The sequence below is a fragment of the Sparus aurata genome, chromosome 11 (genome assembly GCF_900880675.1).
Source record: "Sparus aurata chromosome 11, fSpaAur1.1, whole genome shotgun sequence".
NCBI classification, from domain to species: Eukaryota; Metazoa; Chordata; class Actinopteri; order Spariformes; family Sparidae; genus Sparus; species Sparus aurata.
Genome location: NC_044197.1, coordinates 15,992,412 through 16,019,954, shown reverse-complemented (window position 1 = coordinate 16,019,954; position 27,543 = coordinate 15,992,412). Strand labels below are relative to the sequence as shown.

Below are 27,543 nucleotides of genomic sequence, written 5' to 3'. Positions count from 1 at the left end.
AAATGACTTTTTTCCTGAGCTGCCATTTTATCATGTCTTTTTTTCAACTGAAACAGTTGGTTATTTTTCTGTTAAACGACTTACTGATTTAGTCAACCAATACTGATTTGGTTTCAATACAAATGAAGTGTCTTTTTGCCTTTTTTTGTGGTCTGTCTAACTGATTCAACAGAAAACTGCAAAAAAAAGCACAATTGCACAGTATAACTGAAGGAACATATCTACTGCAAGCTCCACTGTGGGCTACAGCAACAGGCCAAACAGGCAGAAGAGTCATCTGCAATTTGCGACATTATTTAAACAACTGGATATGAACATCAACACATGCTTCTTTTTCCCATTATGAAGCCATGAAGCCAGGAGTGATCTGTATTAAGGAGAGCAATGCCATTCATAAAGCAGCCTCTGCAATCTGACTGGCCGCAAGCACCCTTGCCCTCCCTCCCTTTCTCTCCCTCTCTCTCACACTCATTGGCTCCAGCAATACTTCTCAAGCGGGTAAATTGTTGTATGGCACTGTCTGATCTGAATGAAGCAGACATGAAAGGGTTAACAGAAATGAAGCCTGGAAGCTAAATGCTTATCCATGCTCATTCATACTCTTTAGCTGCCACACACACACACACACACACACACACACACACACACACACACACACACACACACACACACACACACACACACACACACACACACACACACACACACACACACACACACACACACACGCAGGAGTAGAGAATTCATAAGGGGACAGTTATTAAAGAAGATGTGCAGATAAAGGGAAAGGACTAAGTAAGAGGGGAGAATGCTTCCTAGCTTGAGTTACTATAAAGATACTTTATTTAGAGCTGCAAATGAGGATTATCTCAAGTTGTCGATAGGGTCTGAAAAAGACTGAAAATAGTGAAAAGCACTGGTCATGTTCAAAACGCCAAGATGACATCCTCAAATGTCTTGTTTTGGCCAAAAATAAATATTTACTTTCTAGCTTCATAAACAAATGACTAAACCGATTAATTGACTATCAGATTAGTTGGACATTACTTTAGGTTTACAACAAATCAATTAACGAATGCACTGCAAATTTAAACTTCATTTATAGACAGAGTTTAAAAGTTACCAACCCATGCCACTCACACATGATCTGTTATCAAAGCAGTGAATCAGTCATGTAAGCACTCAACTAGCACATTTATTGATGTTGTTTGTAAAGAGGCGTGAATGGTTTTGTTCTCTAAATGCAATTGTAATGCAACATTTAATAAAAAGAAGAAGACGCCTCTTAAATACAGCACAGATTGATATCCCCGACTATTTTCCTCTGAACTTCCTCTTTCTTTGAACCATTTAACGAAAACAGTCAGTCAGGTCATACAGGTGGGATGTTTCTCTACCAGAGAAGTGTCAGCCTACATGAGCAGACTTGCTGTTTTAAGTGGAAGAGAAATGATTTACTGAACACACAGTGATGCCATAGATGGTGTTTGAACATGGTGAACAGCACCCACTCTCATTTAAAGAACATACTCGTGACCAAACTGTTAGGGGGACAGACATGTAATACTAATTTGCTCACATGGCTTAACCATGCATGTACTTTATGAACAATACAGCCAGCTATATGTCCTGGCTAAGGACAAGCAACATGCAAGAGGAATGGATTAAATGCAATTTCTTAACAGAACATTTCTACTAACGTATTTAGATTATTTTTACAATAAATCCATTGTTTAGTCTATAAAAATCACAAAAGAAAATGTGAAAAAAATGCACTTTTTTGTCCAACCAGCAGTCAATTTTATTTCAATATGAAAACCATTATGTATCAGTCTGAGTGTCTGTCATCGATACAGGTGTCATTTGTACAAACAAAAATAGTGAAAAGGGGCCTGAGCTTGTGCATGTAGGGGAAAATGAGCCCCTTATCGCAGAGGAAATCTAATGGTCTCCATCTAGTCTGCTGCTTTCCAATCGATGAAACAGACAAACACCTGCTAATCACACACTGTATCACTGCAAGTATCTTCCATGCTTCTTAATGGTGTGAAACCCATCTGCTTGCCACCTTATGCTATTTTCCCCAGTTTATTACATTCAATCCCCCACAACCAGAGAAAAGAAAAAAACAATCCTACAACAACATACATCTTAAAATAGAAAAAGTAAGTCAAAGTTAATTGAAGTAGATAGTAGATTCTGTTGAGTTGTGATTGGCCCTGGTCATTTCCCAGGTGTAAGCTACCCATTAACTTCCAATCCTGTTATTGGTTATGGAGACAAACATGTCAAAAATCCAGGTACAAACTCTGACCGGCTGCATGTCAATGGAACCGCTTGAGTGATTTCCTGTAATGGATATGAGCCAATAAAGCCTATAATCACTACACTGCCAAATAAAACCATGTTGTTTACTACAACAGCATGAGTGCAATAGATGGTGAGTTGTTCAAGTGTGTATAAAGTCCAATGCAGCAATCAAATGTTAAGAATATGTTAAGCTAATAGGGATCTTTTTTGCTATATATAATTTTTCATAGACAATTTTTCCGAAAAATTTTACTGAGACTACGACTAAATCTCGAAATCATATTATTATCATATTACCAAGACATGCAAATGACCTCTACCATTTTTGCTGACCTCAATATTGCTAGTTGTATTTAATTGCATGCCTGTTTACAAAGGAATGTCACCAATATTTTAGCTAAGTAAGTAAGTAAGCAAGTAAGTAAGCTTTATTTGTACAGCGCCTTTCACAGACCAGGGTCACAAAGCGCTTTAACAACAAAAACAATACACAGTTAAAAAAGTACATACACATTTAAAACTTAAAAAGCCAAGACAACTCAGTGGCAATCATAGAAGCCCCAAGACAATTAAGCAAAAGCCTGCACAAATAATTAAGTCTTAAGTTGCCTTTTGAAGGAGTCAGCAGACTCTATCGAACGCAGAGAGAGAGCGGAAGCTAACATGAAGACAGAATTACTCGCAGGGTTTACTATATCATTATAAGACTTGGGTGCAGCAACTAACTACTTTTTCACCTTTTATTTAGTATTTTGGTTGTATGGTTTTTATCCGTTTTATTTAGGGATTTGTTATTATCATTATTATTATTTCGATATTTTGTTCACATACCAATTACAATGGTATGTCTGAATATTAAGAACTGAAAGTTCCTCGGACTTTGAAAGCATGTACTTGCATTATTATACCATAATAATCTCATTACATATGTGGCATACAACAGTACTGAAATCACAATAACATCACAACATTTATTACAATGTCTTACAGGGCAATATGCCATCTAAAAAACTGTTGTCGTGACAGGCCTTGTGGACGTGGCCAAAGCCAGCTCAACTTTGCACACTTCCAGCCTTGCCAGCAGCTAAAAACAACTCATAAAATAAGACAGTAAATCTATTTCCGCTGTTAAGCATCTCATCAGATAAAGCAGAGTTTCAAACAACAACAACAGCAACTCAGTCAAGCTGCCCACCTTGGCCGCACCCTCTCTGTTAGACACATAGTGTATCAGAAACCAAAACACAAAAACACACTCCACAGTGTGGCAGTTAGTATTCCCAGTGATAACAGCAACCTTACACTTCTCTGCCCCTCCTGCTTTATCTCCTGGACACATCGAACAGGCCTACAGGCCACCCACTCGCTGTCAGCCTGCAGCACTAACCGGATACCTATTGTGCAACACAACAACATAACAAACTACTTTACGCAACACCAGCAGGACCAGGGTGCAACTCACCTCAACCCACAATGATCTTGAGGACACAACATGACTTTTTAACATTAACGCATTTGACTTCACCACACAGGTAATAAATATTTGACTGGAAATTAAGTCTTTCTACACACACAGCATGCTAACAGGTTAGCACATATGTCACGTCTGCTGTTGAAGTGGCTGTATTGACACAAAGAAATGTTAGCAGGCCATGAGGGGAGGCAGTCAACGGTGCTGCTGTGAGCTCCCTCTGCAAAATGGAGTCTTGTATTCGACTGACAGGAACGAGAGAGAGAGGGGGTCATCGCGGGGCAGGTGGGGGAGGAGAGGGAGGGAGAGTAAAGGAGTGGAGGCTTGTTATGTAGTCTGCCAGAGTCACTGTGTCTTTAAAATAATGAGACATCTCCTCCCTCTCTCCACCCAGGTTTAGAAACAGGGGGACGAGGGGAGACGGTGAGCGCAAATAGGGAGCGAGATGGAGCCAGAGGGAAAAGTGGAGTATTGGGGGGTGCAGAGAAATGATTCGAGGGGAGTGAGAGGGGTGAAAGTGTAACCTGAGCCTTAGCAGGAACGCAGAGTGACGTAAGGGACCTACAGGACGGTTGTGATCACATGCATGAATGGAGGGCCGCTATGGACCACTGTTACATGACAAGCAACAGGCACACACAGAGGCTCACGGGGAGGGAGAGGGGAGGAGGAGGTTTGCTACCTACTGGCCACAAAGACAACTATCCGCAATGTTCACCTATAATACGAAAAAACAGGAAAATTATGTAAAACATTGGACAAAAAAATAAAGAGGAAAACAGCTGCACCATTTTTCAACCGATACCAAATACACAAAAAACCTGGTAGATATTGTGTGAATGGGGGGTTTGGTGGACAATGACCGTGACCCCTCTCCACGTGGCCCACCGTCCCACTGAGGACCACCCATTAGCAGACAGCTTGGTGCTCTCACTGGCTGTATATGACAACCCAATCAGCCACTAATGGGGGGGTTGATCAGGAGCAGAGCACAGAAAGGGATAACAGAGCACAGACTGGAATGTACTGTACCATACTGTGGACCTCTATAGGAGAAATGTGGGCCATCCACCCGCCTTCCCTGTATGTTTGACAGTTAATTTGGCAGTAGGAATGAGAAAAGGAGGAGGAGGTGGCGGTTGGAGGAGGAGGGACGTATATAGGGGTGTCAGACAAACAGAAACAGCAGAGGATAAAAGCTTGGCGATGGAGTGAGGTGAATGAGTTGAAGTCCTCAATAGGCGATCAACAAATTAACAGTTCCTTTTCAATTCTATACACTGTATAAAACCGTATCTTCAGAAATGTCAGTGTTCTTGATAAAAAAAAACATTTAAATAAAGATACTGTCTAGGTATCTTTTCTAGTCTACGGATCTTAGTTTAACACAGATATTTTACTGGATCTGGGGCTCCTCCCAAAAGCATAAATAATTTCAAGATAAAAAAAAAATATATGCAATTTCACATCAGTCCAAAATGATGTGAAATTGCATATAAATGTATTTTTTCATCTTAAAATGGGTATGAAAAGGGCAGATAATAAACAAACAACAAAAAGGCTGGGCCATATATTGAGATGGATATATCGTCTTAGATCTCGGATATTGTCATAATGTGATATTGTGTTGCAGTTTCCTGGCTTTAAAAGGCTACATTATATGAAAGTAATTATTCTATTTGCCTTGAGTGCTGCGCCTTAGCCTTACAATGGTCAGAAAAATCCTGTGATATGATGTGACCATTCAAATTCCACAACTACTGATGATAGTTAAAGAAACATTTAAAGATATCTATAAAAAACAAAGAAGTCAACTGATGTATGCAGCTTAAAACATTATTCAAAGAAGACAAAAATTTTGCTTCAACAAAATAATTCAAAAAGCTAATCGTTCTTTCTTTTCCTGTTATGGTGTCACACTTCAAAATTGGATGCCAAACGCCGCAGAAAGCACACTGAGAATCACTGTGATTGCTATTTTGCTGTGCAAGTGGAGCTTGTGGAACCTGCAACTGCCCTGTAATCAAATGTGGCTAAATTATGTTATTTATCACAGTGGCTGACAAAGTGATAAGTGTAAATTTTGATAATTTCCATTTTCTTTCTGTCGATGTGGAAACAATTCATTGTTCAGCCCTGAAATAAAAAACGTAACCAGTAACATTCGCTGCAATCTTTGATCATAAAAAGGTGTTGTTCTTTACTACACAGTACAGTTAGGCTCTGTGGAATGGAAGATTTAATGGTTAATGCAGTGTTCAACTATGTGATCTGAAGAAGAGAACATATGCCTAACCTCACTGCTTTTCCCTCTTTGCCTTGTAGATATAAATTTGGAGTTGCAATGATTAGTAGATTAATCAACTGTCAGTGTCAAATGTTTACTGGTTCCAGCTGCTTTTCTGCGTAATTTCTGATGGTACATGAAGAGTCTTGGGTTTTGGACTGTCAAGACATTACTCTGGGTTCTGGGATTGTGATCCCAGCATTTTTTGATGATACATTGACCAAAATGAATTCATTTATTGTGAAAATATTGGCTGGTTAACCAATTATGAAGTTATGAAGAAATATCAGCCAAGACAGCTCTAAACAGAAAGCACTGGCTGGTTGTAATGACTGATCAAAAAGCAGACAATCATCCATTTTACACTCATTCTACGTTACTCTAAAGACTTCTGTTAAACAACTGTAGACTTGAAATTTCATTTTAGCTCCATTAAATTCTGCTCCGTCTCCTGGTCAAATATGAAGCAGAGTTAGCTCACGGAATAAGTTCGCCATAATAACAGCTCAGATATGACTTGGGCATGACCTGTGCAGCCGAGGTCATGCCAATGGAGCAGCTATCTCTGACAGAAAGTGCCATCTCCACTATTCTGTAAGCAAACCTCCAACTGCAGCCTCCATTATAGTATAGTTACAATTTCAAACAGATTCTTCTCTTATTTTTAGAGTTGAGCTCCCTGCAGAGAATTTAATATGCATCAACTAACAGTAGCTGGCTGGCAGTGAGAAAGTGGATTACAGTGGCAGTTTTAGATGGTGAGAGTGGAGCTCTCTGTGGCCCCGGGACCAGACTGCTTCTGCCTTTCACTGTAGCAGAGGGCAGCCGCACGTTAGCTTAGCTTGAAACCAGACCTGTCTAGCATGAAACCAGGTGGCAGCTAACTCTGGACTGTGAGAAGTTTCCCCTCTCTGTCAGCTTAGGAGCACGTTGCCCCCGATGAGGTGATCTGCTGATTATAGATTTGTCAACAGCTCAGTTGCTGAACAAACCCCAGGAGAGAGAATATGTGGCTGCCGTGCCAAGTGGACTGCCAGCGGAAAAATGCATTTGTTTGTTAATATAGCTGTGGAAAGTCCTGAGAAGTAAAGCCAGCTCCATGTGCGCCCACTGCCAAGCTGTGGCTTCTAGTGAAAATTGATGCTGAGAAACTGCATGAGAGGCATTTTGATTAACATGTACCAACTTGTAGCTCCAAAACAAAGAGAGCTGAAGACCAAAATAACAGTACGTGAGCCAGGGGAAGACAGAGAGGGGGGCAGTTTGAAGAGTGGAAACAAGCCCGACGTGCCATTAAATTCAGACACAGAGGACATACTTTTTTAAAATCTTCTGTTAACATTAAGAGGGGAGAGTGACCGAGTGCCACGATGAGCGAGCCCCTCTAACAAGTGCATTGTTATTGACCTGCACTTCCACATTTGAGGACATCAGATAAAGGTGGGGGAGGCTTGGGAAAGGGAGACGGAGTGTGTGTGTGTGTGTGGATTGGAGCACCTGTTCCTCCATTGCCTCAGCCTCCCATTGAGGAGCATGGCAGGGGGAGCTGGCCTAGCCTATTTATACACAACGCTGGGTCCCGTTACAGCTGTGGCACCGGGCCAGGCTGTGGCAGATTGAAGCAGGGTAGAAAAAGAGCAACATGCAGGCCCTGCGCTGTCAGATGACTGGCCAAGAGAGGCCTAAATCAGATCACGCTGGTGACTTTGGTTCGCCTCCTTCTCTCTGCCTTCAGGCACCAGCATAGAGGAGAGGAAGTGAGGGATGGAAGGAGAAGGATAGGTACAGACAGACGGGAAACAAAGAGACAGAAAACAAACAGAGAAAGAATGAGGAAGAGAAAAATAAGTGATGGGGGAGCATGAGAGGTGCCAGGTCACTGTCGCTTGTTTTTGAGAAACAATGACTCACTATTTTCTAGTTCCACAGAGCACAGTTTGACCTTGGACTCAAGGCTGCCAAGAGGCAGGAGAGGAGAAGTGTGTAGAAGAAACAAGAGCAGCATGTGTAGTAATCGCTGGGCCTGTTCGACATCTTCTGAGAGTGACAGAGTACCTGACAGAACTGATCCCTCAAGTCCATGTCCACCAACCCAAACACCAGAATATCCCCAGTGTAGACATGTGTCAGCTGACACTAGGCCCTTTCACACAGCCTGTTCAAGGCACATGTTGAGCTTTTATTCTGCCATGCCATTCTGTACAAAAAAGGTACGGAGAAAGACTGGTGGGTCGTTGTTGTCCACTGCTGAGACGGTAAGAAAGCCTTGAAAGAAAGGCTTGTTAAACATGGCTCATGTCCATCTTAGTTTGATAATAAATAATAACTGACACTCTGAGGTTGTCTCAGCAGTGCTTTTCAAACTTAAAGGCTAACACTTTTCCATAAATTCCAAAAGAATCAAATTTTATTTTATCCGGCGACTCTACAGATTGCTAGCCCGAGCCTATGTCTCCGACATACTGTTGCTACTGTTCTGACGCCTTACTCAAAAAACAGCAAATATACGCCAAGAATTTAAAATAGTCAGTCCATATATAAAAGCAGATAAGGTGGCCATTGTCTTTGTATCTGAGGTTTCTCCTCACTGCCCAGTTCCTCATTCCTTCCTCAGCCCTTTCTCTGTCTCCTTCCCTCTGCAGCGCAATTGAACATTCTGAAAAGGAAGTCACGTGAGAAAACCTTAAAAAGTAGACCAATGATGCAATACTTCATTGACAACAAGTTGCTTTAAACAAATACTGTATACACAGTCACACAGATCTATTTGCTCTTTACACTCAATTCCATGACCACTTGCAGCCAAAATGTTCCCTGTCTAGGAAATAATTGGCCAGCTGGTAATACACAACCCCAAAAGAAATCTGAAAAATTTTGACCACGCCCTACAAAACAGCTAAACCAGATGGCGCTCCAAACAAATAAAAAGCATGTTGGGGGGTGGGGGGAGCAGCATTCCTGACATAGTCTAGGCATTTGGGAACACAGAGAGGACTACGAAACAGGAGCAGGTAATCAACAGCAGCCTGGACTTTGCCGAAGATATAGTGTAAGACAGACAGACAATTCACACACACACACACACACACACAGGACGCAACACTCACACACAGAGTGAGTAACACAAGAAACATCTGATGTTCCTTTTTATCTTCCCACGTTAGCAAGTGGAGCGGAGCCGCGCAGCGTCTTGGTGTGGTGAGCCTCGGCCTGAGAGGGAGGCAGCCAGGGCTTGATTCCCCTGCTTGACTTGCAGCCACACGGCAGCAGCTGTAGGGCCCAGCCCCACCAACACTCTGACCCACAAACCAGAATTACACATGATGAGGCTAGATGAGCTATGCCTGTCTGATGGCTCTGCCAAATCGGCTTCTTCCATCCCATACGGCTTTCTTCTTCCAAATGTGTCTGTCTTCCTGCTTAGGACCTCTATGGTTGAACAGAGGCTGTGAAGCTGCGTTCCCAATCCTACCCTGCTTCCTGTAGTACTGTAGTTTGTGCTTTAGCCACTCAACATTAAGACTGAAACAGAAAAGCCAAGACCAGGAGGGACTTGGGGAAAGAAAGGTGAATATAAGAGCCGGGGCGGGACGGCTGCTTAGGCTGTACCTGAACATGCTCACACTTTCTTTTGACACTAAGTAGTTTTAACCTCCAGCTAAAACAGTTTAGGGGTTTAGCAGGGGTATTCCCTGTGTGGTGAATGGACGAGTGAGCTCATCCCAAGCATGGCAAATCCTATTGATTTGACTGGATTTCTGCAAGGCTGCCACCTCCGAGCCACAGCTGAATCTAAATTGAAGCAACGAAAAAAAACCAACAGAGGAGGACATAATTTGATTCCAACTGCCTTGAATAAGACTCCACATTGGTGTGGTGTTGTGTATATTGTGTTATGTATATATATATATATATCTATTTATTCTCTATATATATATAGCTATATATTATATATATATATATATATAAATACATATATATATAATATATATATACACATATACATATATAAACATATATATATATATATACATACACACACATATACCACATATATATATATATTATATATATATAACACCTTAATATATAGTATATAATATATACACATATATATATATATATATATATATATATATAATACAAATATATATATCTATATAAATATATATATACACATATATATATTATATATATATATATACATATATATATATTATAGATAGTATATATACACAATATATTATATATATATATATATAATATATATCACATATATATATATATATATATATATACACATATATATATATATATAATATATACACAATCCATATTATATATTATCTCTATATATTATGTATTATATCTCTATCTCTCTATATATTATCTCTATCTATCTATCTATTATCCTAGACCTCTCTCTCTATCTCTAGTCTCTTATTCTTCTCATCTCTCTATCTCTCTCTATATAGATATCTCATCTATATATATATCTCTTCTACCCACACACCTCATCTATCATCTCTATCTCTCTTATACCCACCATATATTTATATATATATATATAATATATAATATATATATCTTATATTTACACCCACATATATATATATATATATATATATATATATCTATCTATATATATATATATCTATAATATATATAGAAATATTCTAATATATATATCATACCACAATATATATAGATATATATATATATATATATACCCACACATATATATATATATATATATATATATATATATATATATATAGATATATAGATATATATACACACACACATATATATATTATAATATAATATATATATATATATATATATATATATATATACACCCCCCATCCCCTATATATATTATATATATATTCTATATATCTATCTCTATATATATATATATATATCCTCTATATCCTCTATCTATTATCTATATATATTATATTATCTATATTATATACTTATATATCTATATAGATCTCTCTCATCTCTCTATAATTCTCTTATCTATCATCTATCTCCCCCCCTCACACTCTATATATATATATCTATCCCACCACCCACTCTATCTATATATATATACTATATATCAACCACCCTATATCTCTATATATCTCTCTATCCTCTCTATACTCATCTATAATATATATATCATCTCCACTATATATCTCGTATATTCTATACTCTCTATATTATTAATATATATATAATCTATCTCTCTATCTATATATACACACACCCTATATCCTACATACATACATATATATACATACATACATACATACACACACACACACACACACACACACACACACAATGTGGAGTCTTATTTCAAGGCAGTTGGAATCAAATTATGTCCTCCTCTGTTGGTGTTTTTCTTCGTTTGCTTCAAATTTAGATTCAGCTGTGGCTCGGAGGTGGCAGCCTTGCAGAAATCCAGTCAAATCAATAGGATTTGCCATGCTTGGGATGAGCTCACTCGTCCATTCGTTGACGAGCGGTCGACCCCCCCCCCCCCCCCCCCCCCCCCCGACTGACGTTGACGAGCGGTCGTGCATATATATATGTGTGTGTGTGTGTGTGTGTGTGTGTGTGTGTGTGTGTGTGTGTGTGTGGTGTGTGTGTAAGACTATAAAGAGGAATGAGGAGACAAATTAACAAGCAGAGGAGATGGGACGCAAGAAAGAGCAGCATTTGGGAGAAGGAGAAAGCAAAGTGGTACAGCAGCAAACAGAGACTATCAGTGGGTGAGAGGGGGGTGATGGGAGAGTAGACAAACCAAGACGGAAAAGAGGGAGAAGCAGAGGGGAGGCTGGAGGGATGGAGAGCAGGTCAGTTTAATGGCCCATTTGTCTGCGCCGTTAGACCACCAGTTCTCACTGGCTGCTGCAGGAAAACCTCACACACTCACAAACACACACACATCCTGTCTCCAGGCTTCCTTCTTTCCATATCTCTCCCCCCTCCACCTTTTCCATCTTGGGCCTGTACCCACAGCTTCAGTTCAGTCTTCCATTCACACTTTTTGTCTGCTAAAGCATTCATATCTCCTCTATACATCACTTATCCTGCGCTTTCATGATGGTACTTTTTTTACATAATTTTTAAAGGGATGCTGTTCCGTTGTCCGTCCACATAAATGGAGACCCTTTTTTTTTTAAAGCCAGTTGTATCTTGCATAAAGCAGTATCCTAATCGGTCGCTCACAGGCAGAGCAGACGGTCACGCTGACCCAGACAGCAGCTACACAACACAAGAGTCACACACTTTCTTATCAAACTTGCAAACATGAACAAAAGTCTTGCTTCGCAACCAGAGTTTGATCCAAACAAACACTAACAGGGGAAAAGTGTGCAGAGCCGTTTTGCAGTCCGTCTCTTGTTCTTTACAATGTAATGCAGACACTCTGCATGTCTGCTGTCAATCACAGGCAGGGACATGCCCTTCCAGTCGGCTGAGACAAAAAAAGAGTGTCTCTAATATTTCCTGAGAGACCTTTTTCCTCCTTTAAAAAAGGGTAATTATGGAGTGGGGTTGTATTATCAACCTACAGTAGAGGACAGTCGAAGCAAAGAGTAGCCCTGGCATGGGAGCAAAACAGTGTACTGCTGAAATGTATTTCAGATACTGAATCATTATCAGTTTAACTGTATGCTATATTTCGGAGACAAGAACATGCCTTTATGAACCAGAATATATAGAGAAAGAAATCTCTTGAGCACGAGCAAGAGAATACACTTCTGAGGAAATTGCATTACTTTAATGGTTGTCTGGAAAATTGTTTTCACTTAGTTGTTGTTGTAGCATCAGGTACAACAGTGATCCTCAGCAAGTGTCTCTCTGACTTGAATTTGGCAGTGGACTGAACCAATGGGAGGAATTTTGTTTATGGTAATACAGTGCCAAAGGACAGGGTTGTCTGATGGAAAAATTAAGTGCTAAAAATAATCAAACTAAAGCTTACTGGCAGACTGCCACCCACTGTAGATAATATTTCTCAAACAAAAAATAAAACTATCCCTTTAAACTTTAAACAGAAAAGGGTAAAAAAAAAAAAAACATGCATCACTTTCTTTTTGACTTGACATCAGGACACATGGAGCAGAAAAGCCCTTTGAACGTGTTATCTATAAATTTTAGTCATGGGCCTCTGATTATGGACTAATATCCCACCCCCCTGCTGTTTGTTTTTCCACAAAAACCCCTTCACAAATTCCCAAAGATCCTCAGTCACCGCCCTCCACTGTTGGTTTTTCCATACAGGATATCATGGCCATGCTGGCCATGGCATGGAAGGAGTACTGACATCATGTTAACGTTCAAAAAGGCCCCCTGGCCAACAAATCACCCGCTGTTAGCTACCCTCCGACAGAGTGAGCCCCAGGAGTGGAGGGTCTGTGGCCACGGTGGTATTGTAAAATGACTTCCATTCATTGTTGCTGTCATTTAACAGCAAGGCATGATTCAATATGCCCCCCCCCCCAACTGTAAGTGAATTAGGAATGCTTGATGGAGGCTCATAAACCAGCTCTTCATCTCTCTGTCCCTTTTCACTCCGTCTTGGCACGAGTCCCTCAAGTGTTTTCTCCCAGATGGAGGCTACAGTGTCAGCTCTGCCACATTGACACACTCCTTTCACTCCGGTCTGCTCTTAAGTGTCTTTTTTTATTCACTTTCTTCAACAACACAACGCCTAATGACCTGTTAAACATGGTTAAAGCAGACCTGTCAACATTCATTGAAAATAAAAAACAATATAGGTCTGACCTGAATGCATCAAAGCCTAGGTGTTTACCATAACAGATGCTTTCATCTCTACTCGAATACTTTGTGTTTGGCAGTTAAAAAAAGGAAGTTAAAATGCAAAGATTTGTGCACACCAATATCTGATAATAATCAGACACTTCATCAGGAGAAATGGTCTAGTTTGCTGACCTGCTGAAAGACTTTGGTCATGTGCCTAATAACTTTCAATACTTAAATTGCATTGCAGCTGTTGTCAAAAAACACTCCGTTAGTAACCCCAATTTCTGTTGATCTGTTTCTTAATAGATATTTGAAAGAAATGTGCCCTGAGGTTAGAGAATAATGTCTAATTTTGTCTCTAAAATGCTTAGCTTTAATAGTTTAAAAAGCTGAGTCATAGTTCTATTCATTCAGAATAAATGTTTTCCAGTTTTAACAAAAACAGCTCCAGCGGTAAATACTGACACGTACAAGGCCTGGTGGCTTTCTTATCATCTTAGTATCACAGCCCAGGATTAAACAAAGGCTATTGTTCAAAAGATGAAGCCATCTTCAACCACTCAATAAAAAACAGTGAACAGTTATTAAAACAAACCCTAATAAAATCATACAAGCATATATTCTGTAATTAAAAGTAGGGATGTCCCGATCCGATCTGTAGGATCGGGATCGGAGCCGATCTGGGCATTTTTCCGCTGATCGGAATAGGCAATTTTGAACGTGGACCCAAGCCCGATTTATTTATTTATTTATTTTTAACGTCAGAGCACAATTTGTGGCAGAACGCAGACGCGCGCGTGGCGTTACTCTGGCAAATCTGTGAATAAAGTGTCTGCAGTGTGGAAATAACGTCAATTAGAAAGCGAAAGCAGTCCAACGGCGACATGTAACATCTGCTATATGGCCGTTTCGCGGAGCTGCATTTTACTACTCATTTGATACAGCATATACAAAACAAAAACTCAAAGAATACAACGTGTTCACTCGAGAGTACAGGCAAGGAGACGCACGCAGCAAACAGTCGCGGATACTTTCATTTATGAGAAATATCCTCAGCGACATGTCGACAAATATTACAGAGAGGGTCATCAAATTAATCGCTCTGGAAAACCAGGTCATCTCCGTGGTAGAGGATAAGGGTTTTCTTCGTCACCTGGAGTTTTTGAATTCCCGGTATGCCCTACCATCTCTGCATTACATTTATTCCACTTTTGAGTTACAACATGCCGGTATATGCGCACTAGTTTCGTGGGTCTCATACAGCAGAGCATGTAAAGCAGGCAATCCAGGAGATGCTGAACGCGTTAATAGACAAGCAACGTGTCCACGTCATTTTATGTGACAACGTAAAGTACATGAAATAAGCAAAGGATGATACTGAGGTACCAAGCGTGAGCTGCGTCTCACACACACTTCAGCTGCTGTACACGAGGGTCTGCTGTCACAGTGCAGCATCACACACTCACCTGCTAACACAAGGAAGGTGGAGGCCAATGTTGTAATAGCATATGCAGAATAAGAAAGAGCTATATTAAAGTATATACTTTGTTTCAACAAAATAATAAAAACCTATTAAGGAACAGCTTAGATGCAGGTACTTTTTTTCTTAATGCAGCTGTATTATCTAGGAAAATATTAGTTAAGGCTAAGTATCGGATCGGGACTCGGTATCGGCAGATACTAAATATTAAAGGACTCGGATCGGGATCGGGGTAAAAAAAACCTGATCGGGACATCCCTAATTAAAAGGTTACATTTACTACTCTGCCAATGGTTTTGTGAGGAATGGCCAGATTCCCACCCATCTGGTTTCATGACTATAGGGTGAAATGTTGCAGAGGTGGACCGAGCTGTACAGCTGGCTCCATGCAGGAAACAAGGAGGAAGGACCTCCGTTTCCATCTGTCATAATGGTCATGAAGATGTAGTGACAAAAACATATACTAAATACTGTGAAAATAGAAGAGGTCTGTGGAGAGTTTACCAGAACTTCCAGCTCAATTCACAGCAATTATACTAAGTTTGGTTTAATTCAAACACTTTTTAAGATGCGTTACTGCAGTGAGTCTAGGACAGGATTCAGTAGCATTATGTGTGGGAGTTAATCACTAAATCTGAGAGGACACAATCCCACTGGTCAGACACCCTGATTTTATTACAGGTGTTGAGACTGACCAGAAAACAATCAGGATAGATTATTGTCTGTTTACAGCAGACAACCCTCTGTGGCTCAAGAGAGGAAAAATCAACCACTGGCATTCAAAATTCAAAAACATTTAAAAATACAACAGGATCTCCACAATACGTTACAACAGACTATACTCACACAACTATGCCAAAAATGATTATTCTCTTTGTCATCACATCTCAAATATGCATAAATGAGTTAAATGTGAGTTAAATACAGCAAGGCTAGGAGTGTATTTAGACAAGGGAGGTTGAGGGAGCGCTGGAGCTGACTGCAAGCACAGCTAGTGCTGTCACCATAGTAACCCATCTCAGGCTAGTTCATCAGGACAAAAACAGAGGCCCCCACACCCCACCCCCATCCGACACACACACCAGCACTGAACACATACGAGCACGAGTGCTCATAAAAGAGCACGCATGGATACGCACACACAGATGCATCGCGGCAAACAACATAATCAGAAAGGTCTATGTTTTTTTTTTTTTTTTTGTGTGTGTTTGTGGTTCTGTGTGCACTATATCGTCAATAAAAAAGAAAATAAAAAAAGAAAGGTCCATGTGACTGAGTTCTGTTGTTAACAATGTGCAGGTGTACATGTTAAGCATCACTTAGGCCCAGCTGGAGCAAGCGGGCCTAATAAGAGAGGAGAATACAAAAAAAACAAAGAGGGGGGAGAGAGAGGAGGTGTCAAATGGATGGTGTTCACACCTTTAAGAGGTTTGAAAGAGGAGGCTTTCCCACCCCAGAGTGGGATTAGCAGGTGTGTGTGTGTGTGTGTGTGTGTGCGTGCGCGTGCGTGCGTGCGTGCTCGTAAGATAGGTCCGCAGGCTGTGCGCATCTGCAGTGTGAAAGAAAAACAAATCAGTGGATGAGAGTGAACCCTCTCACCCCTGAACGTAAAAGCAAACGGAAGGGAGGGGGGGAGGGAGAATGAGAGATGGATATGGGAGGCAGAGACGTAAGTGAAATGGCGTGGACGCAGGAGGCAGAGAATGAGTAGTAGAAGTTGTATCAATTTAATTTCTTATTTCACTGATCACATTTTTCTGCATTTTAGAAAACACTAGAAGCAGTTGTGTGGCCAGATACATGCAGGAATCACACATAGAAGTTGACGAATGACTGATGCTTAAGAAGATTATCAAGGTGTTAATGTAAAGGTGGTTTGTTGAGGTTCATGTCCAATTTGAACAATTTTATACAGATAAGTGCAAATTAGTAACAAATTTGTCTAATTTGACAACAAAATGGCTCTGCCAACGACTGCAGTACAATGGTGCCACAAATGTTACTATGTCAGTATAATCGTTATCTACAAATCAATTTGACGTTTATGATCTGCTAATGTCCATGATTGATTCCTTTTTGTCATATTCATCATCTTTACCCAATATTCTTTCATTTTATATCTTGCAACTATCCGTTCCTCTGCTCACAGTTATCAGCATTATGATCCTGAGTATGTGTGAGTGTGTGTGTGGTTGTAATTAACTGCAAAGAGACTCACTGGGCTGTGTGTCAAATAGTCACTTCTCAGTCATATGACAGTCCTCAAAATAAATTTAACCCATCAGGTTCAGTTACACAGCCACTCAAGCAGAACAAACTCACATACACAAAAATTTAGCAACACACACTTCCCCAGCCCATTTTTACTGTAAGCAATAAGCTGTTTCTTCACATTTACTTGTAACACATTAACTTCCAGCATGTAAGCTTTCATCAGTGAGGTCATAGAGCAGCCAGAATGGCAACCCCTGAGGCAGCCTAAAGACTAGTATCCCGCAGAGGTGGACATGTTAACTGCTCAAAGTGTGACCTTCAAATTACGGGATGGTTTTCTGGATCTTAACCACCAGAGCTTACATAAAGATTCCCACATGACACAAAACAATCACCCTTGCTCTCTCACTCTATTGCAGCTTAATCTGGAAAGACTGTTAAAAAAAGTCTGCAGTCCGCTGAAATGCTAAAACAATAGAAAAACACTTCTATCTCTTGCGCTGCTCAGGCGCCGGCCGTTTGAGCCAAAAGCTTTACATCATTTCTACCAAAAACATTGCCATCGTTTTTGAAGGATGAAAGATGAATTGTGTAGGGAGTCACTTTGGGTGTACAGTACAGCAAAAGCCTGGATCACATGATCACTGTCTACCTCTCATAATCAAATCAAGACAGTCACGAAAAGAAAACACCGTCTGCTGTGAATGGAAAGCAAAAAGATGGATTTTCCAACTTACTCACACAGGACATGGACACGGACTCAGCCAGTGTCTGCAAAGGGCCCCCAAAAGATCCCTTTGCTGATCCCTGCATTACAGGGCCAGCTCAACGTCGACTTTGCAGTGTGAAGTCACCAACGGTTAAAATAGGGCAGATCCAAACAGCAACAAGGACTATCAAGTCAGATTGTTGCGGCATGGCGTAACGGCATTCTCCGTGTTTTTGTCTGTGTGTGTGTGTGTGTGTGTGTGTGTGTGTGTGTGTGTGTGATCCCATCCATCCCCTCCCAACTCAACCACATTTCTGTGCAGTGAGCAGAGGTTTACATAAACAGCTACGGTTCTCTCTATCTAGGAATGGGAGTGAGAGAGGAGGGCATCAAGCTAAGCTCCGTGTTAAAAACACAGTGTGGAGACTGATACACTTACTATATTTCAGCCTGTCAGGATGCTGTGTTGGAAGGCAAGAAATCCTTTGATCACAGTTTTCTCAAATAAGGGCATCCCAGGGCTAGTTGACAATCTACTGACAAATCAGCTGGTTAAAATCTAGAGAATTTCCTCTTTATCTTCAGGAGCTTTCATAAGAGAACCACAGCTATGGTCATATTGTTGTAGGATTGTGTGATTGTCTATGCATGCACCTGTTGGCAGTCTTACTGAAGTCTCCACTTAAAGCGTTTTGAATAGAAATTTGTAATGCTAGAAATGGTGGTTGTTTGATACATGTCCGCCATCTATCCCTATTCATTAAATAGGGGTCTGGTCTTGTTAGCCCAAAATAACTGACTGAGAAGTTTCCAAGATGGCTTCCAAGATTCACTTGCCCAAAATTACTTTGATTAAATCAGTTCTGACCAAAATCTCAGAAAAGCTCCTGGGCTGTCTTGCCACTTTCCGTCATAACACAACATGGCTGAATATTGTCTTCAAAAGTACAGTGAAGATCACGTTTAAGTCTTCTTCTGTATTTCTACTGTCAAACATGCTTCTCTTCCCCTATGTTCTACCTTAAACTCAATGTTTGCCAACTTAATTTGTGAGCTGATATGCTTACCATGTACTCATGTTTTTGCGATCCAACTGAAATTCAAGTAATTTGCATTACTTCTTAGCTGGCTTTAAATTCTGTTGACTGCTTCACTAACAACAAAATGATTAGCTTCAATCAATTTATTCCCAGGTTTAGGATCAATTAAGCAGTGACAAGTTTTAAGAATATCATATATCGATCAGAGTTTCTGTCTGATCTTTTGGTGATTTAACACACAAAACTGAAAGGAAATGGTTAATTTTTAGGAAAAAATGTTTAAACTGATGGCAATAGATGGCCCTTTCATTTTCGTTCCACTTCTACACAATTGTATTAATTATGTTGTTCTCATAATTTTGACCCTCCCGACTTCTAGCACTTATTGTGCTGTTTCCATAGATGTGCAGGACTTATATTACTGTGAAAAACAAGTCCACAGTGAGTAAAAATGTAACGGGAGCAAAGAATCCCAGTGAACTACTTTGCATTCTTATATAATAAATGCTCTTTACAAATAAAATAAAAGCTCATAAGTGGCCAAGAACTGCCTTTTCAATTGACAATGTTAACAAAACTGAACACAATCAAATACGGTAAAGGAATGTATTCGCCTGTCGGCCGATCAAACTGCTAATTGTGGGTGTCAAAAGGTCAGGTTGTGTTTTCCATCCTCTGCTTGTATTGCTGGTGGAAAAGACTGCCGGGAGCACACACAAAAAAAAAAGCAATGGCAAGTTAGGAGAAGTTGAAAGGGATACTTGGAAAGATAAGTGCAGAGGAGGAAGCACTTAGGAAAGGCACCCCAACAGTTCATTTCCTTTAGCAGTACATAATGCCTTCCTGACCAACACTCAAAACACAACACACAGCTTGTGGAGCCTCAGTTCATGACCCCCATTGTCTGCAGGCTCTGCGAACATGGACAACCCAAACATACAATGGCAATCTGCAACCGGCGGTATGGCTGCATTGTGAAAGCCACAATTCTGCATGTAGCTCATTAAACGTACAGTAAAGCGAACTGTAACAGCAAACAGTTGAAAAAGTAGTATTGAAGAAAAAAAAAATTTGACATTACTGCAACAACAAAATGCACTGCATGTTTGATGAGAAAATGATGACTAGCATATCCACCGAGTGTGCACTTAACAGGCTTAACAGGCAATTGTAAGGCTCATGGCTCATGACAGGCTGTAACATGGACATGTACATTATGAACAGATACACGAAAATGCTGGAATACGTTTCCGTCTCCACCAGTGAGGGAGTAAGTGCACACTCGATGGATATGCTAGTTTGTTCTAGCTACCGGAAGACGCGGATGTCAACAAACAGGTAAGTAGCTGCTTGCACAAACACACTGTTTTAACTACTTTTTTATTCATTTTGAGTCATACACGCTACAGTGCTGTGTGCTAAGGTGTCTGCTGATGATGCATAACCTTTGGTGTGAGATGTGGAGCATGTTAAGACGCTTAAAACACAGTGTAAAGTTCTGACCCCATGCTGTTAGCGTTCAATGCTAAATCTGCGTTCATGGAGCTCTGTAATGGTTGGACCAAATGTGTTCGCGTCTTCAGTACTGGCAAGTCAAGGGTAGCTTGAGCAATGAAGCTGCATGTTTAAATCGACCGCAGTTCTCCTTTAAGTTGAAATCTTCTTAAAAGCGACAGGTATATTAAAATCTTGATTCTGATAAACATGAAACATGTTGTGTTACAGGCTCCAGACTTTTCACTGTAGTTGCACTGGTGAGCCTAACTTTTTCATGCAGGTGTAGGTGCACACAAATGTTTTTTCTTCTTCTGATGTTCAAAGCACTTGATAAAGCACTTGATAAATCAACCTTAAATATAATCAAGCGTAAGGTAAAAACCATTGATTGGAAGTATTAACTACATAATCTACACAACAGTATAAAGCCACTAAATACTGACAAAGTAATCCACAGAAAATATGTGTATAGCCCTAATTTACAAGCACGTCCAATGTCAGCTGGGATCGGCTCCAGCCCCCTGCAACTCAGGATAAGCGGTTTGGGATAATAAATTAATTAATGTATCCATAAAGTTTGTACACACAAATCTGTAAAAAATGAAGACAAAAGGGATCCATAAAATACTAAAACTAAACTATCCAAGCAAACTTTGACCTCAAATGCACTTTTGGAAATTCAGAAAGAAAATCAAGGATTACATAAAAACAAACCCCTTTCTTCTATAAGCACAATAATACCCTTCAAAGTGTTCTCATAGAAAATTATAGATTCAGTCGACGAGTGGTCATTTTTCTTTAAATTCTATTACTCTTATGTTTCCGACACCTTGTCATGGCTACATTCATAACAAAACAGTCCTTCTGACGAATTGAATGTGTGTGTGTGTGTGTGTGTGTGTGTGTGTGTGTGTGTGTGTGTTTGTGTGTGTGTGTGTGTGTGGGGGGGGGGGGGGGGGGTCAAGGGGCCGCTCAGGGGCCGCTCAGGGCAGCCCACTCTTGAGCCTGCCGCTCTAGTACACACTGTTCTCATGCATGGCCACCTCCTCTGGACCCACATACACACTAATGCACAGAAAACATGCATTGCCCGGAAGTGGGCAGGTCAGGAGCTGAGAGATGAGATCCTGCAGACAGCAGAGGGTGGCTGGGTTGCATACTCATACACAACACACACGCACACGGTGGGCCACTTCAAACACATTCCACAGCATGCACAGCTTTGTCGGAAAATGCCACTGTGCACTTCAGTGAAGAGTGTCTGAGTATCAAATGCGCTACAGACAAAAACGCAAATGGAGGGCATCTATACTCACCCCAATTTTTTACAAATCAACATATTACTTCACCAGAAGACTTAAACAAAGTAAACAAATGATCAACTATTCAAAGACTTTTAACAATTCAGATTTTCATAGGGGGAGATTCTTTTGGCTATACAGTCTGTGTGACACACTTGGATTAAGAAGCATACAGACTGTGGAAATCATACATAACAGCACATGCATACACACATGCACACTACCCTTTTCCAACAGAGCTGTGCTTACAAGCCTGAGAGGAACAAGAAGGGGGCAAGGCTCCCAGTTGCACAACTTGTTTTTCGCGAGTTCGACCGGGAGACAGCTCAGTGGTTACTTCAGAAAACTGTTTGCTGATAACTATGACAAACAAACCAATCAAACTCAACGAAAAACAGCCAGTAATAAAAACACTTTATCTCATTCTCTTGAATGCAGTCAGCAGATCATAGCCGCACCGTGGTTTTTATATCAATGCTGCTTCCCCTTTAGCATTACTGAGGTGGAGATGTCAGGCAGCGTGTGGATCAGAATGAAATATTCAAAGTATTTTGGTTGTTGTCGCCCCCTGAGGCGTAAACATCTCTAGAGTGCCAAATATGGTCACTTCCCAGAGAACAGAGTACATCAGGAACCAGAAACAGCCAATGACATGCACCCCACTCCCTGAGCGAGACAAGGAGAGAGTAAGAAAGAAAGAAAGGAGTAGGAAGGAGGGGTACCAGCAGCCCTGTCTCATAAGACCCCCTTTCAGGGGCCTCAGTTCTGTCTGCATACATGACCTGTGTAAAATAGCCAGAACATTTCCTTTGAACCTGGCCACTGGGAGCCATTTTTAACAAAAACAGCTCAAAGTTTGAGGATCTACAACATTACTTAAAGACAAGACGAACAGTATTCAATTAAAGCTTTCAATGAGGTGATTTCTTCCATATTTTTTCATTTGATGTAATTTCTTCCTCGCTCTATCCACATGCACAAGTTTCATGTTGACTTGTGCAACTTTATCGTCTATAACACCAAAACAAACCTCAATAGTAGAAATGTAGGCCAAAGGTTACAGCACTGATGAACAAGTAAAATCAGCATTAGATAAATTTCACCGAAATTTCTGTAAGCCATTCTTTACTCACATTGAATTCGTTTTTAATAATTTAAGACTTTCATTCATTCAAACCGAGATAACGCTACAGTAGTCCATGGTCAAATGTACAAAGTTCTTCTTCTCTCACTCAAAATTCTCTCCTACTGTCAGTCAATACAAATGATATAGATTTACCTAGAATACACAATTAAGTATATTTTATTGCTTTGAAACATGATTTATGGGTCGAGGCAGCGTATTTTTTTACAACTTGGGTCAATCTTCAGTGTTTCCTCTATATTCATTCAGAAGTGGTGGACCACCACGGTAAGAGCATAACCATCACAGCGAGATAAGAGGATATCTAACATTTTTACCCTACTCAAAATGAGTAAGGAATACTAAGATATTTTAGTGTTTTCACTTTTACTTTACTTTTAGTGTTTGTTCTGTAACATATTCAAATTTAGTTCGTATGTTGTGTATATTTCAGGACCCCAAATATAACAGAATGATAATAATGAAACAAAAATATCCCTAATAATTTTGAGTAGTGTATCTCGATAAAACAAAACGAGGAAGAGTACAAAGAGGTAGACCCGTGATCAAGAACTCACTGCCAGGTCATCTCTGTATCCTCCTTTACATCTTCTAAAACCTTTTATCATGTTCCCATCTTGCGATTTTTGGTATAATTTGCTATAACACCACATTTATACGGTAAAGCACTTTGAAAGGTTATCAATGAATAAAGTTATTAGTTTTTGTTATGATCAAGTGGCTAAATATGAACAATATTAGCACTAGAACAAAAACAAAAACCAGCAGCGTGGAGCACATATGAAAAATGACTCCCTGCCACTACTGCTACATAATAGAACAGAGGAAACAATGTTTTTGGAGGTTTACAGGGGGACTGTGTCATTTTCGAGAAGAAATTCAAAATCAGAATTTTCATATTTACAATATTAAACAGGTAATATTACAAACTAAGTGAAACCAGTCTACTGTAAACAATCTGTTCTAAGGGGAAAGTAAGTTCCCCAGAACACCGTTTGAAGGTAGACCATTGGCAGATGTAAACAAAGCAAAAACAGGATGAAAGTGAGTTGTCCTCTAAAAATCAGCTAGTTTATTCAGTCATGAAATCAAAAATTGTTAGGTTGTTAAGTTTGTATCAGCATGAAAATCTGTCAATGAAGATCGTTCTCTTCTGATTAAAAATGTGTTCCCCAAAACTACATACAGCACCTTTAATAATCAAATTGACCATTTACGATTTCTTCAGACTAAGAGTGTGGATGCATTTATCTGTCAATAAACAGCAGTTTAAACTTTCCCTCCACTATCTGACTGCTTGTATGTAGCTCCACACGCTGTAAACAAAATTCCCTGTTGCAAATTATGCACTGCTGATACCATTTCCTAAGCTCTGCTCAGATCACACGCTGCTTTATTATTATCATCATCATCATCATAACCCGAACCGTAATTCATTGATAAAAACAAACACCACGAAGAGATCCTTCTCCGTGTGGAGGACGCCCACACTTTTGGTCCGCTCTGGAGCTAAAGGGCAGTGTGGGCTAATCCACCACCTATAAAGAGACTTCTTAGCGTCGACGGCTAATTTGTTTACGTTCAGCAGCGCCGTGTGTGTGTGTGTGTGTGTGTGTGTGTGTGTGTGTGTGTGTGCGTGTGTGTGTCGCCATGAGAGGCCTAGCTGCGCTCATAGGGCCGATCCTGCTATTCCAAGTTTAGACTCGCTGCAGCAGACCACAATCGTCCAGTTGCAGCGACTAATCTGGCCCTGGGGCTGGCGCACACAACACAGGCCCGCTCATATATGTACCTTGAAGGAGACGGAGCGAGGTTTTCCCCGATAACTTTACGGAGGAGCATCGATTTATTAGCGCGTACACACGCATACGCAACAACTGAAATTACTAGCCCCTTAATTACAGCCTGTGGGAAACCTTACGCATGCGCCATACGGACGACGAGAGTCCCGTGACTAACACTACAATCTTTAATTGATAAATAAATAAAGACAATAAAACGATCGTGTTGCTCTCTTCTCCACGATCACTTGCTGGAATGTGTCTTATTACACTTTTCTATTCCCTACTATTCCCTTTATAACCACTGTTTAAATGCCACTCTGATAGGTTTAGTGTCTTAATCATACTTTACAGCAGCACTGATGCAATGATCTTACAGAGGGTATTATGTGCAATCAATAGAAATAACCAAAACTGTCAAACAATTGTGTTTCTGTTAAATACACAGCACGTCAGGTGGCGCAGTGTGCACTTGCACGGGGAGATTAAAGAAGCAATACTTACTTTCTCCGTTTATTAGTCCACACTGGCATATGATGCAGGTGCCGATGATAAAAAACACAATTTGTGCTCGCAGCTTTAGCGTCCACCGTCTCATTTTGACTTTTAGCCTTGTGCTCTCCTCTTGAAGCTTCTCAAAAAAAAACTCCAATCTTGAGGGAGAAATGTGTATTTTAAAAAAAGAAGACGAAGTAGAGTGATAGTAGTAGTTGGAATATCAAAAGTATTAAACTAAAAATACAAAAAAACAAAATTAAGGTCCAATATAGCCAAGTGATTCAAGGTGGCCCCCCGTCAGCCGGGGGGGCTGGGTAATAAATGTATGAGTACCTTCCCAGCCAAGTTTGTGATGTATGTGAGCCCTGGAAAAAATGCAGACCACTAAATAACGTGATCTTGGGTTCTGGCAACACATGTGCGAGTGAAGATCTTCATTTTCCATAAGTGAAGGCGACAGTCCACGCTCATCTGTTTAATTTCGGGTGGATCGAGATAGAAGTGACTGTATTATTATGGATATTAATATCCCACACACAGAGGGGCTAGCTTGGAGGTCCCCAATGGAGGTCCACTGGCCCCGGGCTCATCTCTCTGTAACGAACCGCTCCAGTAAGGGAAGACCCACTTCAAAAGAGAAAAACAAATGCTGAGAAGACGAAGGAAAAAAAAACTGCCTCCTCTTCTGTTCTTCAGGCAGACACAGGCTCAAGTTGTGGATACACGGAGCCGAGAGGGGGGAGTTGGCAGGGTCTCTCTCTTCTGAAGTCCACAGGTCTTTATGTCAGCCCTGGTGTCGCTGGTATCTTCTCAGAAGCTCATCCTTTTTAAAGACAGATGGGAGCACATCCCAGGAAACTCCTCCGAGAGAGCTACGTGCAGGAAAAACGTGCTGCTTTTCCCTACGACGACGACCTTCCTCTGAACTCCTTCACCCCTGCTGACCACCACGCCGCACACGAATGAACACCCATAAAACGACAAAACGACAGAAAGAAAAACAAAGAGGGGGGGGGGGGGGGGACTTGGGATGTAAACGTTACTTCTTTCCCACCCGAGGCGAGGGAGGAAGGGGGGGGGGGGGGGAGAAAAAAACGTGAAAAATATCGTCTCCGGTTAGCATACACGCTGCTTTGAAGTGAGGAAACTCTCCACCACGCCGCCCGTTTTTTTCTCAGATTAACGTTAGCTGTTGGGGGGGCAGCTAACGTTAGCTAGCTAATCCAAAACAAACGAGGTTTCGGTGTCGGCGATAGAGTTAGAAAATAAAAGAAAAAACCCACACAGACATACGCAAAGTCAGTAACCCGTCTCCGATAGTCCAAAAACGACGAGGTAAAGAAACGTAAAAAGACTTAAAAAGACGGGTCAAGTGTAAAAACTTGGATTCCCGTTCCGTTTAGCGATAGCTCTCCCTCAGGTTCCCCCTCTTTCCGTCTCTCTTTTCTGCTAGTCTCTCCACCAGTAAACAAGTCCTGCCAGTCACCTCAGCTGGGCCACACGTGGGCCGCCGGAAAACCCGGAGCGGATCGCTGCTAACTCTACCGCCACAGTCCGGATCCGGACTGTCTGAGCCAGCGCTGCCGTGTGTGTTAGAACAAACGGCAGCTTTGTCAGGGGGGGCGAGGGGGGTGGTGAGCACACACACAGCAACACCTCCTTAAAAACAGGATTAAAAAGATGCGTGAAGAAAAATAAACATGTCGAGCCGGTTCGATAGCCCGCACGAACTGTGGTACGTGTGTCCGAATGGAAAATCACCTGTTAAATTGGCTGGTTAATGTTCACCACAGTAGGCTGTTTGCTACGTGTTGTTGTCAGCTTCCATTATTCAAAATAGATTATGGACAACATAATAGAAACACAACAACCCTGCTGTAACTAATGAATATTTAGATATTAATAATCTGGCAAATATTTTCTTAATTAATTGTTTTGTCTCTGAAAGAAAATGTGAAAATGTTCCTCGTGAAGAGCTTTAAAATATTTCCTATATATTTACTAATATAAGCCGAGAAAAGCATACCTTTAAAGCTTAAATTCAAGG

At 40.7% G+C, this 27,543-nt stretch overlaps 1 protein-coding gene across 1 annotated transcript in view; it reads right to left on the bottom strand.

Moving 5' to 3' along the window:
- Positions 1–27,012, bottom strand: part of insrb (insulin receptor b) — a 98,868-nt gene extending 71,856 nt beyond the window's left edge. The window contains 1 exon segment of the mRNA XM_030432379.1: positions 25,503–27,012. Within this exon segment, the coding sequence (XP_030288239.1) occupies positions 25,503–25,596 (94 nt within the window). The 5' untranslated portion in view covers positions 25,597–27,012.
- Between the last annotated feature and the right edge of the window lie 531 nt (positions 27,013–27,543).